Genomic DNA, 12,171 nt, shown 5'->3' with positions numbered 1-12,171 from the left:
TTAATTTTATTTTTTTAAAAGACTTTATTTATTCATTTGATACAGAGGGAGAGCACAGGTAGGCAGAGGGAGAGGGAGAAGCAGGCTCCCCATTGAGCAGGGAGCCCAATGCGGGACTCGATCCCAGGACCCCGGGATCGTGACCTGAGCCGAAGGCAGACGCTTAACCGATGGAGCCATCCAGGCACCCCCCTTTTGTGTTTTTTTAATTTTTTTTAAATTTTTTATTTTTTAATGTATTAGAGAGAGTGCACAAGCAGGGGGATTGGCTGGCAGAGAGAGAAGCAGGCTCCCAGCTGAGCAGAGAGCCTGACATAGGGCTCCATCCCAGGACCCTGGGATCATGACCTGAGCCAAAGGCAGATGCTTAACCAACTGAGCCAGCCAGGTCCTCCCATCCTTTTGCTTCTGTCATGGCATTTACCACAATTTGTGATAAGTTTGTGGCCCCAAAAGAATGTGAGCTCTGTGGCAGCCGAGACCATGTCTGTCTCATTAACCGGTGAATCCCTAGCACTTAATCTGCTGCCTAGAACATTGTAGCTATTCACTGTTTGCTTGTTGGATGAATGAGAAACCAAATATTGTCACAAGTTTGTTGGATTGTATAAAGTGAGATTTTCATAATAGTCTGAGTTATTACATGAACTTTATAATAGCTATCTCATAAGGGCTTTGGGGCTCTGAACTTTTTCAGGTAATTAACATTCCCAAAGTCTGATATCCAAATAAAAGAGATAATTTAAAAGCACCATTGCATTTTAGGAAACATATTGTATATTGTGTATTTTATAAAACATTTTCATTCAGTAGACATTTGTGAAAAGCAACTGAATTTTCTCTACTGCTAATGGTCTTTCAACATCAACTAATGGTGGCTTCTTTGTCATTTCTAATGTTGTGCGGAACAGGATGCTGAAAACGCCATTCAACAGATGGGTGGCCAGTGGCTTGGTGGAAGACAAATCAGAACTAACTGGGCAACCCGAAAGCCTCCAGCTCCAAAGAGTACATATGAGTGTAGGTGTATTGGAGAAGAAAAGGAAATGTGGAATTTTGGAGAAAAATACACTAGATTTTAAATGTTAGAGCTGTTCCCGGAGACTTATTGCAGAAATAGATGAGAAGCAAATCAAGACTACTGTTCAAAATGTACTTAGTTTTCATTTTTGTAATTTTAAATAATAAATGATATTGTCTTTAATGTCAAGTCTCCTATTAAATAGAGAATATTGAGTAATTTTTTAGACGTTCTTGGGGGAGGTTTAATCCTCAATCAGATGTATTATGTATTATGCATTTTGGTCAAGGTAAAAATTACCATTATAGTAGGGTAGTTGATACTGCTTTTTTCTTTCTGAACATTTTATTTAATGAATTTAAAATATTAAACTTTTCCCTCCCCAGCAAACACCAAACAGCTATCATATGATGAGGTTGTAAATCAGTCTAGTCCAAGCAACTGTACTGTATACTGTGGAGGTGTCACTTCCGGGCTGACAGGTATGGGAGCCTTACCTGTGTGGCATTTTGAGGTTAATTTTTTAACTGAAAAGCTTAATGTCTGTAGGATTTTATATAACTTGGTGTGGTTTATTTTTGTTTTTTATCTAACAGAACAACTAATGCGTCAGACTTTTTCACCATTTGGACAAATAATGGAAATTCGAGTCTTTCCAGATAAAGGATATTCATTTGTTCGGTATGGGTGGTTTTTTTTTTTAAAAAAACTTTTTCCCCAAAAATCATTTTGAATATTTAACTTAGTAGTTTTCTTAAAAATGTACCTTGGTTGTAAAGAAATAGAAATTTCTCTAGCATTTAGCAGTATTTGCCACTGTGTTTTAGTGGCTCCTTCCTTGTAACCACAAGATCAATAAAACATTCTCTGTTAAAAGAAGTTTCTTCAGAACTACAGGATTTTTGGGAAAATATACCAAAGAAAATATACCATCTTACTCTTTTGCGTGAAGTGCCTCTTATACCTCAGGCTCAGCTTGATTTTTAAAAATGGGTTTTATTCATAAGTACCTTAAACAGTTTATATTGGTGATTCTTAATATTCTTTTCAATAGGTTCAATTCCCATGAAAGTGCAGCACATGCAATCGTTTCTGTTAATGGAACTACCATTGAAGGTCATGTCGTGAAATGCTATTGGGGCAAAGAAACTCTTGATATGATAAACCCTGTGCAACAGGTGAGAGGATTCTTGACTTTGTAGAGTAATTGCTGGGCTAATAATAGGTTATTTTAAAATGAAATTATTGATAATCCTTGTTAATAGGTTCTAGCTAAAATGATAATATATAAGGGCTCTTCCTGTATGTATTATAGTTCTAGAGTGGTAGTTTACCTAACAGGGTGTTCTGGCTTTTTTCTTAACACTTGGTAGATTTATTCACATACTATTTGGAGAACTCACAAACATGTTTGACTCAGTTGGAACAAAAGCTATAAATATATTTAGAGCCTTGGCATTTTTTTCTAGATTTTGCTGCTTATGTTTTTCCAGGCAGCTTTAATGGTTCAGATGTGATCCCATAAAGATTTCTGTGAGGGGGCACCTGGGGTGGCTCAATCAGTTAAGCATCTGACTCTTGATTTCGGTTCAGGTCATGATCCCGGGGTCGTGAAATCAAGACCCGCATCAGCTCTGTGCTGTGCGTGGAGCCTGCTTAATATCCGCTGTCTTGCATGCTCTTGCACTCTCTCTCTTTAAAAAAAAAAAAAAAAGTTTTCTGTGAACAAATTGTAAATGGAGCACCAAGAAAGGAATAAGAAAATTCTAAACTATATAAGCTATATAAGTTTTTTAGGTAAACTGAATATAGGAATAAGTAATCTTTTCTATTTTCCCTATCTAGTTTAATTTACAAAACACTTAAACATGTACTGAGTTCGATATTTATTATTGGGACATTACCTACTGCCTTACAAAGAGTGTGCCATTTAGAGCATGAGGAAGAGTTACAGCAGTATAACCTCACTCTTTTTTTTTTTAATGCATTTATCTCATAAACTCTTGTTTATCCTTTTATTTTAATTGCAATGATGGCCCTATGTGTTATGGCTATATATTTGTGGTACATTAGGAGTGAATGTGTACATATAACTTCAAATAATACTAAATTACTTGTTATAATTTTACTTAATAGCAGAATCAAATTGGGTATCCACAAGCTTATGGCCAGTGGGGCCAGTGGTATGGAAATGCACAACAAATTGGCCAGTATATGCCTAATGGTTGGCAGGTACCTGCATACGGAATGTATGGCCAGGCGTGGAGTCAGCAGGGATTTAAGTAAGCATATTTTCTTTTCTCCTTTGTTATTAGCTTTTGAAAAAGTTAAGAACTTAGGAAGAGATTTTAAGTAATTAGTAGGTAATGTGGTCCTCTGTCTAAAGCAAGTTTTAGCCTTTGAAGGACTTAGTTTATTTTTTTTTTTTTAATTTTTTTTTTTATTGAAGGACTTAGTTTAGAGCTGTTTTTAATTTATAGTTTTAAGTGTATTTCTTTAAAAATTTGTCTGGAAATGTGCTGCTCTGAGGCATAACCAGTGTTAAAAGAATTTTAGTAATGCTTGGTAATGAATCAACTCATATTAAAGTAAGAAAATGAGAGCTTAATAATTGCTAAGCTTTTTATTTGAGTAATGATCATTTAGCCATTCTTGGATACAGTTATTTTGATGCTAGTTGTTTTATTCGTTATGCTTTTTTTTTCTGCACTATAGGGTTTATTACATATTGTTATATGAATGCTTCTTTATACACCTTGAATTATGAAATTTCACTTAAATTTTTGAAAAAGAAACTAAAAATACTTTGCAGTTTTTATTTTAAAAGAATCTTGTATTTGTGGGGTGCCTGGCTGGCTCAGCCATTAGAGCATGAGACTTTTGATTTTGGGGTTATAAGTTTGCGCCCTGTGTTGGATGTAGTTTACTTAAAAATAAAATCTTTTAAAAAATAAAAGAACCTTATATTTGTAATGTTGAAAAATATTATGAGCTTACATACGCTAATAATTGTTTTAATGTTTTCTTTGGAGTAATCTAAGTGGTAGTCTCTATTGTGCCAAATGCGAGTTTCTTTCAGGTAGTGGTTTGTTCAATTTATGTCTAACCCAGGTGCACAGTTTTCCTTTCTGAGATTAGAAATGACTTTTTTCTGAATTCAAAGGAGAGAAATGTTTACAGGTAAAGGGTATATATATATTTTTTTTTTAGCTATATTAAACTAACAAAATTAAACTGCACAAATTAAACACTATGAGGACGCTTGTTTTTAAGAGAAAAAACTTTTGCCTTTGCTTGGCATAACCATTATTCTTATATTTGGGCTTAAGTAAAAGTATTTTTTCTATGTATATGTTATTTTTTCTCGGCATTACATTTTATTTTAATCAGTGGATTTCCCCTCCTCTCTGCTTCTTTCACATTTTCTACCAGTCAGACACAGTCTTCTGCACCATGGATGGGACCAAATTATGGAGTGCAGCCACCTCCAGGACAGAATGGCAGCATGTTGCCTAATCAGCCTGCAGGGTATCGAGTGGCAGGGTATGAAACCCAGTGAAAAAGGACTCCATAATCTAAAGCCAGTGGCTTGAGGCTACAGGGAGTGTAGTAAAGCCGTTGTTTACTTAAAGATTTATCAAATCAGTCAGTGCAAATGTCAGATACAATGTATTTATTTAAAAGATTCATTTTTTAATCATGAAATTACTTATCATCCACATTGTTTTAAAAAGAAACAAGATGCTGGATGTCTGCCAATTTTTGCCTTCATTACCTTTTTTGATAAAGTTTCTCAGATCCTTGTTTCAAATACAAATGCAGGGATTGCTGCCACTTTTTTAAAATTAAGAGGCAGAAAATTGCACAATGTTGAACTTTTTTCCACTAAAGTAGTGTGCAGTTCTAGTTTGCATTCCTGATATGATTTAAAACATGTAATATAAAGATGTTAAAAAAAAATGAAGAACCAAAACTGTGCAAAGTCTAGAAGTTCTTTGTAATCTTCAGCTTGTGCACAATTCTGTTTTAGGGTTTTTTGTTTTTTGTTTTTTTAAAAGCATTGTTTGAACTGTCCCATCTCCACTGTTTTCCCTTTGGGGTTTTAAAATATAAATTATAAGTTTACATCATTTTTGTAACTACATTTTTCACAAATTTGTCTTGCCTTATTAAATTTCTGTAAAATATACTTAAATGGGGAAAAAAATGATGTTCACTTAGATTGAAAACTTTTCTCAGATGGATTGATAATTGCATTCATTTTGTGTTTTATATGAGAAGGTGCCTCAAGAATTCCCTCTTGGATTTGTTTAAAGGATTTTTATCTTCTGTGATAAACTTTGCTGTGTACCAGGAAATATAAAAACAAAAACTTGCTACTAAAGAAAATCTCTGAAATGTGAGACGTTCTTATGAGCCTGTGTTAATTTCATGTGTCAACTTCTACATTTATGTGTATTGTTTCATTCTGTAAAATGTTTTAGCAATTTAATATTTTGCACAGTTAGCAAGCTTTGTATGTCATTTCCTTCTTAAAGGCATCATGCAGAGTTGACAGGAGATTTCTAAGGTTTTAAGTTGTTTGCATGTGAATATCAAATACACACTTTGGTAGTCTTTGAATACAAAGTCATCTGCTCTTGTTTTTCAAGAATTTTGAGACACAAAGTTGTATGTAAAGGAATATATTAATTTGCCATTTTCTAGTTATATTTACTCAAAAAGAGTAAATTAACTTAATTTTAATACGTACAAATGATAGCTGTGAAACTGTAGAATATCCTATATCAGGCTTGGAGTTCGTTGTGCACTTCAAAATCAGCCTGAAGGACCAGCCGGGCAAAGCATTTTTTAAATGTTCAGAGGCCAAAAGATAAACAAAACAAAACAAAACAAAAACCTTAAAATCCTACCTCCTTAAACAGCCTTCAAAGAGGAGAATCCTCAGTGCAATCATTATTTTGATTCTTTTGGTACCTGTTTTCCTGGAGTTCCCAATTTTATTATTTTGGGGTGGCTCCGAGCATTAGGTTTAATCTTTGATGGCATTGTTCTAGTTTTGAAATTTCTAGTACATTTCAGAGTCTCTTAGAAGAGTTGTGGGAGATTTTTGTTTTGTTTTCAGTGAAAGTCACAAACTTTCTTCTTTACTCACAAAGGGGAAGAGTCCTCAGTATACATATTTGGATGGTTTGTTGTTTTTAAGACCTTCAGAGAGCTCCTAGCATTTAGCAACAGAAAAGGCCTATGAAATCTTAAGTTTCCTGGCCTTGTCTCTTCCAGGTAGGAGCAAATGAAGCTGGTCTCTAAAGCCAATATTCATGTAAACCAGAGCCCAGGAAAGACAGCTCATAAGTGTTTAATTCTCTGGAGCTCAATTCTATGCAGTTGTACTGATGTTTCATTACGTACGTCACTGTGTATTTTTAAGTGTTGATACATTAAAAGTTGCTTTATGGAAGATGAGTAAATTTTTTAAATACTTGGGAATTTTATTTCCTTGTTAACGTCTACAGATCAGGACATGGGACCAGAAGCAGCCTAAATGAAATACTCAAAAAGTAAAATATCAGGAAGCTATTTTTAGATTCTTCTGGTTTATGTTTCTATTTTAAGACCCTTATTATTTTTCTTACTCAAAAATATTTTATTTCCTGTACATCTGTGGACTGCAGGGTAAATTATTTGGGCATAAGTAATTTAAGCAAAAGTATAGTTTTTCTTTCATTTTGACTTTCTCAAGTAACACTTTTTATTAGCCAGTATATTTTCTTATTGCACAAATTTTAAAGTGTACATTAACTACTTTTTGAGAAGAAACTGGTATTTCTCAAAAAAGTTACTACTGAACAAATTGACATTTCAGGAACATTGCTAACTTTGGTTTAAATCTTACTCCTAGTGTTAAAATCATTAAAAGATTTTTTAGTCTAAAAATAATACTGGTATTAGTATCAGGTAAGGAAATTAAAGTTTTAAAAATGGTTTCGTTCTCTGCAATATGCATTCAGATTTTACTATAAAATACATCTGGTACTGTAAAGAACCTGAAGTGATTCACACTTAATGGGTCGTTAATCCAGTATTCTTTGCCCTGACTGTTTGGATATTAAAGTTCCTTTATGTTTTCTATAACCTGTGGGATCTTCTTGCAGTGATTATTGTGTGTGAAAGATTTTTCTTTTTGGTCTAACCATATTGTTATATTCACTCAGGTATTTGTTAGATTTTTTTTTTTTAACCTTATTCCAGAAACCATGGTTTGCATTGGATTACTATTTAATACCACAAAGAATTGGCATTCTGTATATTTAACTCATTATAAAACTAGGATCTCATTTTCCTTGTTGATACTATCTCCCTGTTGAAAATTAGTTCCACGTTGTAGTTTTATTTTCCTGGTTTGTCCCTGTGCTTGCTCATCTTCCTTTTTTATGTGTGTTAGAGTTCAGTTGACATACGAGAAGGTGGTTGGTAGGGACTAGATTATATACACAAAGAGAGTTAGGTTTGCTGTGGGGTGCTCTTGAGGTTGAAAATTGGAAAGTAAAGTGTGTTTGTAGGAATTAAAAAGCAAACCCTTTAGAGGCACCTGGCTGGCTCAGTTGGTAGAAAACATCCAACACTTGATCGTGGGGTTGTGAGCTCAAGTCCCACGTTGGGTGTAGAGACTACTTTAAAACAAACAAAAAACTTCTTTCAATGAAAAATAGTTCTAAAGACAAAATCATTTTTTTGTGGGAGGTTTTTCCATTTTTTCCTGTCACTGCAATTTTGACTGTTGTGTTTAGAACTGCAAGAACCTACCTTCAAAGCAACACATTTTATTTTATTTTATTTTTAAAGATTTTATTTATTTGTCAGAGAGAGAGAAGGAGAGAAAGCACGAGCAGGGGGAGTGGCAGGCAGAGGGAGAAGCAGGCTTCCTGCTGAGCAAGGAACCCGATGCGGGACTCAATCCCAGGACCCTGAGATCATGACCTGAGCTGAAGGCAGATGCTTAACCAACTGAGCCACCCAGGCGTCCCCAAAACAACACATTTTAATTTAGGAGCCTTAATAAAACATATATGAATGTGTCTAACTTGAATAGGATTTTATATTATGGCCTCTGATGTTGGAAGCAGCTGAAGTTCTGATGGTAATTCAACTAAAAAAGGAAAAAGTAGACATCCGTCTCAGGATTACTAGGCTAGGAATAGGGATTTAGTACAATTTTACTAATACCAGGGAAGTTAGATTCCTAGCTCCTTATCCTTGTTCAGTTCTAGGATTTGGAGGATGCTTACATGGAAAAAATAAACAACTTTAGAAAGAAAAGACAGATGCTGACATTTGAGGGTCCCCACCAAAAAGCCAGCTGGCCACCAATCCCCTTACAGTGGAGAATGCCAATCAGTAAGCCCTGCCCATGTACACAAGTCTTCCAAACAGGTGTTCAGTGCTTCACTTTTAAATAAAGACAGCTAAAGATCACCAGAAATTGGGCACCTGGGTGGCTCAGTCGGTTAAGCGTCTTCCTTCGGCTCAGGTCATGATCCCAGGGTCATGGGATCAAGCCCCACGTCGGGCTCCCTGCTCAGTGGGAACCTTGCTTCTCCCTCTGCCCCTCCCCCTGCTCATGCTTTCTCTCTCAAATAAATAAAATCTTTAAAAAGAAAATCACCAGAAATTGAGGGTAATTGTGAAAGATCTAAACAAAAAGCAATTCTCAAGAATCCAACAAACTTCTAAGAACTGTAATATCCTCAGATATAAGAAGATACTCTAAGAAATTAGAACAGGATACTAATAAAATGTTAGAAGAAATTAAAATATGAATACATTCAGTGAGAATATTAAAAGACAAGGAAATGTTCTAGAACAGAAATCCAAAATGGAGGGGGAGGGGCGCCTGGGTGGCTCAGTCGGTTAAATATCTGCCTTCGGCTCAGGTCATGATCACAGGGTCCTGGGATCAAGCCCCGCATCGGGCTCCCTGCTCAGCGGGAAGCCTGCTTCTCTCTCCCACTCCCCCTGCTTGCTTGCTCGCTCGCTCTCAATTAAATAAATAAAATCTTAAAAAAAAAAAAATGGAGGGGGAAAATAAATTGGAATCAATTCAGGAGGTTTAAATACAACCAATAGGAGTTCCAGGAAGAGAACGGAAAAAATAAAGCAGTGGTTGAAATTTATTAGAAAATAAAATTTCCTTGATAAACTTGAGTTTCAAGATTGAAAAAAAGCTATTATTGAATTAGCACAATAAATATTAAAGACCCATGGGAAGGCACATCACCATGAAATTTTAGGACACCAGACATGAAGAGAATAAAATTTACCAGAGAGCAAAAGAATTGAGAATAATACTCAACAGCAACACTAGAAACTAGGGATCCGTGCGTGGGGTAGTGTCTTTAAAAGTTTGAATTATATATCCAATGATATTTTATACACACACATGCACTGCCATGGGTGAGCATTGAATAAAGACATTTTTGGACGTGCAAATTCTCTTCCCTGAATTCACTGGTCAGTTACTGGATAAGCTCCATAAAAATGAGAGCAAATCAAAAAATGTGTCTAGGACTGGGGTCCAACATGGGAGTCCTGGATAACAGTTGTGAAGCAACTTGGCAGCCAGTCTAGATTGATGGTCAGAGGGCTCAACTTGATCATCTGACAGGTTGGGCTATGTAGATAATTACAGAATGAGCCATTTTACAGGAGGGCGGAAGATGTAAGAAGACTTTAATGTTGGAAGAAAATCAGGCAAGTGAGAAGAGGCAATTGTCGCGAAAAACATCCTAACGAAAAGGAAACATTCCCCTCCTGGGCCAAGTACATGTACTAAGGTATTTAAGAAGTTTTCTTGAATTACATTCGTAAATATTTGTAGTATTCCCCTGCTTAGAATATTGTTGGATATCCTCTGCCTATCATGTTTCTATCATTTGTTCTTAGTTCTTTTTATCTTTTTGTTTGCTTGTTCTCATTTCTAATCTCTGTTCCGTAACATGCTTCCTATGGTTTCCAGATTCACTTGTGCTCCTTTTAATTTAGTCTTTTTTTTTTCTAAGATCTGTTTCTTTTAGGGGCGCCTGGGTGGGCTCCGTTGGTTAAACGGCTGCCTTCAGCTCAGGTCATGGTTCCGGGGTCTTGGGATCGAGCCCCGCATTGGGCTCCTTGCTTGGCGGGAAGCCAGCTTCTCCCTCTCCCACTCCCCCTGCTTGTGTTCCCTTTCTCGCTGTTTCTCTTTCTCTGTCAATGAAATAAATAAAATCTTAAAAAAAAAAAATTTATTTATTTTAGAGATCAAGAGCGAATGAATGAGGGGAGGGGCAGAGGGAGAGAGAATCCACAAGCAGGCTCCCCACTGAGCATGGACCCTGATGTGGGGCTCCATCTCAGACCCTGAGATCATGACCTGAGCAGAGACCAGGAGTCGCCTGCTCAACTGACTGAGCCACTCAGGTGTCCCTAGTCTTCATTCATGAAATGGTTTTGTCATTTTCTGTTTCCTAAGTTATTACCAATTTCTGTTTCACTTCAGGGACAAATCTTCCCTGAGTTCTTGTTTTTTTGTTTTTTTTTTTAATTTTAATTCCAGTAGAGTTAGTATACAGTGTTGTATTAGTTCTAGGTGTACAATATAGTGATTCCACAGTTCTATGCATTACTAAGTGCTGATCAAGATAAGTTACTCTTAATACCCATCACCTGTTTCACCCATCAACCCACCCACCTCCCCTCTGGCAACCATCAGTTTGTTCTCTGTAGTTAAGAGTTTTTTTGGTTTGTCTCTTTATTTCTTCATTTGTTTCTTAAATTCCACATATAAGTGAAATCACATATAAGTCAAATCATTTGTCTCTGACTTATTTCACTTAGTATTATACCCCAGATCCATCCATGTTTTTGCAAGTGGCAATATTTTATTCTTTTTCATGGCTGAGTAATATTCAGTGTGTGTGTGTGTGTGTGTGTGTGTGTAAACCCCACATCTTTATCCATTCATCTATTAATGTGCACTTGGGCTGCTGCCGTAATTTGGCTATTGCAGTTAATGTTGCAATAAACCTAGGAGGGCATATATATATATTTGGGAAAATATTTAGTAGTGAGATTACTGGATCATACGGTAATTCTATTTTTAATTTTTTGAGGAACCTCCATACTGTTTTCCACAGTGGCTGCACCAGTTTGCATTCCCACCAGCAGCGCATGAGGATTCCTTTTTCTCCGCCTTCTCACCAACCCTTGTTTCCTGTGTTTTTTTATTTTTGCCATCCTGAGAGGTGTGAGGAATTCTTGTATTTCTTAACTGCATTTGCTTCATTAGGTTGGTTTGATTCACATTAGAATGTTGGTGTATTATCCGCAGCTGCTTTGTGGGAACATTTTTCTTGTGTGTTTTCTCCAGGGAAACTCTAGGTAAGTTTTGCTATTTCATATTTTTAGAGTATCTACACAGGTGTTGTGTTAATTCCTTTCTATTTATTTGTATTTGAAACCGTTAGGAGAATGAAGGAGAGGAACCCCATCCAGTTTTCTTACCTCCCGCCTCTGGCTACAATGAATTCTCTCTCTTGGGATGTGACTTTTTTTTTTAAGATTTTATTTATTTGAGAGAGAGAGAACAGGGAATAGGACTGGTGGTGCGAACAGCAAAGGGAGAGAGAGAAGCAGGCTCCCCGCTGAGCAGGGAGCCTGACATGGGGCTCGATCCCAGAACCCCAGGATCATGACCTGAGCTGAAGGCAGACGCTTAACCGACTGAGCCACCCAGGCGCCCCAGGATGTGACCTTGCTCAGAAGTTCTATGTGGGCTCTCATCTCCCTGGGTTCCTTCATCTGCTACATTAAGAGACCTAATTCCTGCCTTTCAAGGAGATCCCCTAACTTGCTTTCTGAAAGACCTCTGGAATCCCAGGCACTACACACCTCTTTCTTCCTTCCCTACCACTCCCAGCACTCAACTTGTTCAGTCCTCACAGCAGGCTCCACGCAGAGTGTGGCTCTTCTCAGAATGAATATTAGCAGAGTGGGATCTGCCACCACCAGCCCACTCATCCCATTCTTCCCACAGTACACTCTGTTGGCCTCCCATCCAGTACCACTCAATGTGGAATTTGTAAGTTTTCTCTGTCTCCTTAGTGTCACCTAAGATA

The 12,171-nt window shown here is 36.7% G+C and overlaps 1 protein-coding gene across 15 annotated transcripts in view; it reads left to right on the top strand.

Annotated features, from left to right (window-relative positions):
- TIA1 (TIA1 cytotoxic granule associated RNA binding protein) overlaps positions 1-7,156 on the top strand; it is a 29,214-nt gene extending 22,058 nt beyond the window's left edge. For 10 of the 15 annotated variants that reach the window (XM_081833636.1, XM_031036478.1, XM_081833637.1 and 7 more), the window contains 6 exons: positions 912-1,020; positions 1,408-1,503; positions 1,618-1,702; positions 2,076-2,199; positions 3,158-3,303; positions 4,454-7,156. In XM_081833636.1, coding sequence (XP_081689762.1) covers positions 912-1,020; positions 1,408-1,503; positions 1,618-1,702; positions 2,076-2,199; positions 3,158-3,303; positions 4,454-4,580 — 687 coding nt within the window. In that variant the 3' untranslated portion in view covers positions 4,581-7,156. Of the gene's footprint in view, positions 1-911; positions 1,153-1,407; positions 1,504-1,617; positions 1,703-2,075; positions 2,200-3,157; positions 3,304-4,453 lie in introns of those variants that run through there. The other 5 variants (XM_031036484.2, XM_081833634.1, XM_031036471.2 and 2 more) reach the window with 3 other exon arrangements.
- The last annotated feature ends 5,015 nt before the right edge of the window (positions 7,157-12,171 follow it).

The sequence above is a fragment of the Leptonychotes weddellii genome, chromosome 10 (assembly GCF_054177405.1).
Source record: "Leptonychotes weddellii isolate Sample4059 chromosome 10, ASM5417740v2, whole genome shotgun sequence".
Lineage (NCBI taxonomy): Eukaryota > Metazoa > Chordata > Mammalia > Carnivora > Phocidae > Leptonychotes > Leptonychotes weddellii.
The sequence above is the reverse complement of the archived record's forward strand: the minus strand, read 5'-3'. Positions and strand labels throughout refer to the sequence as shown.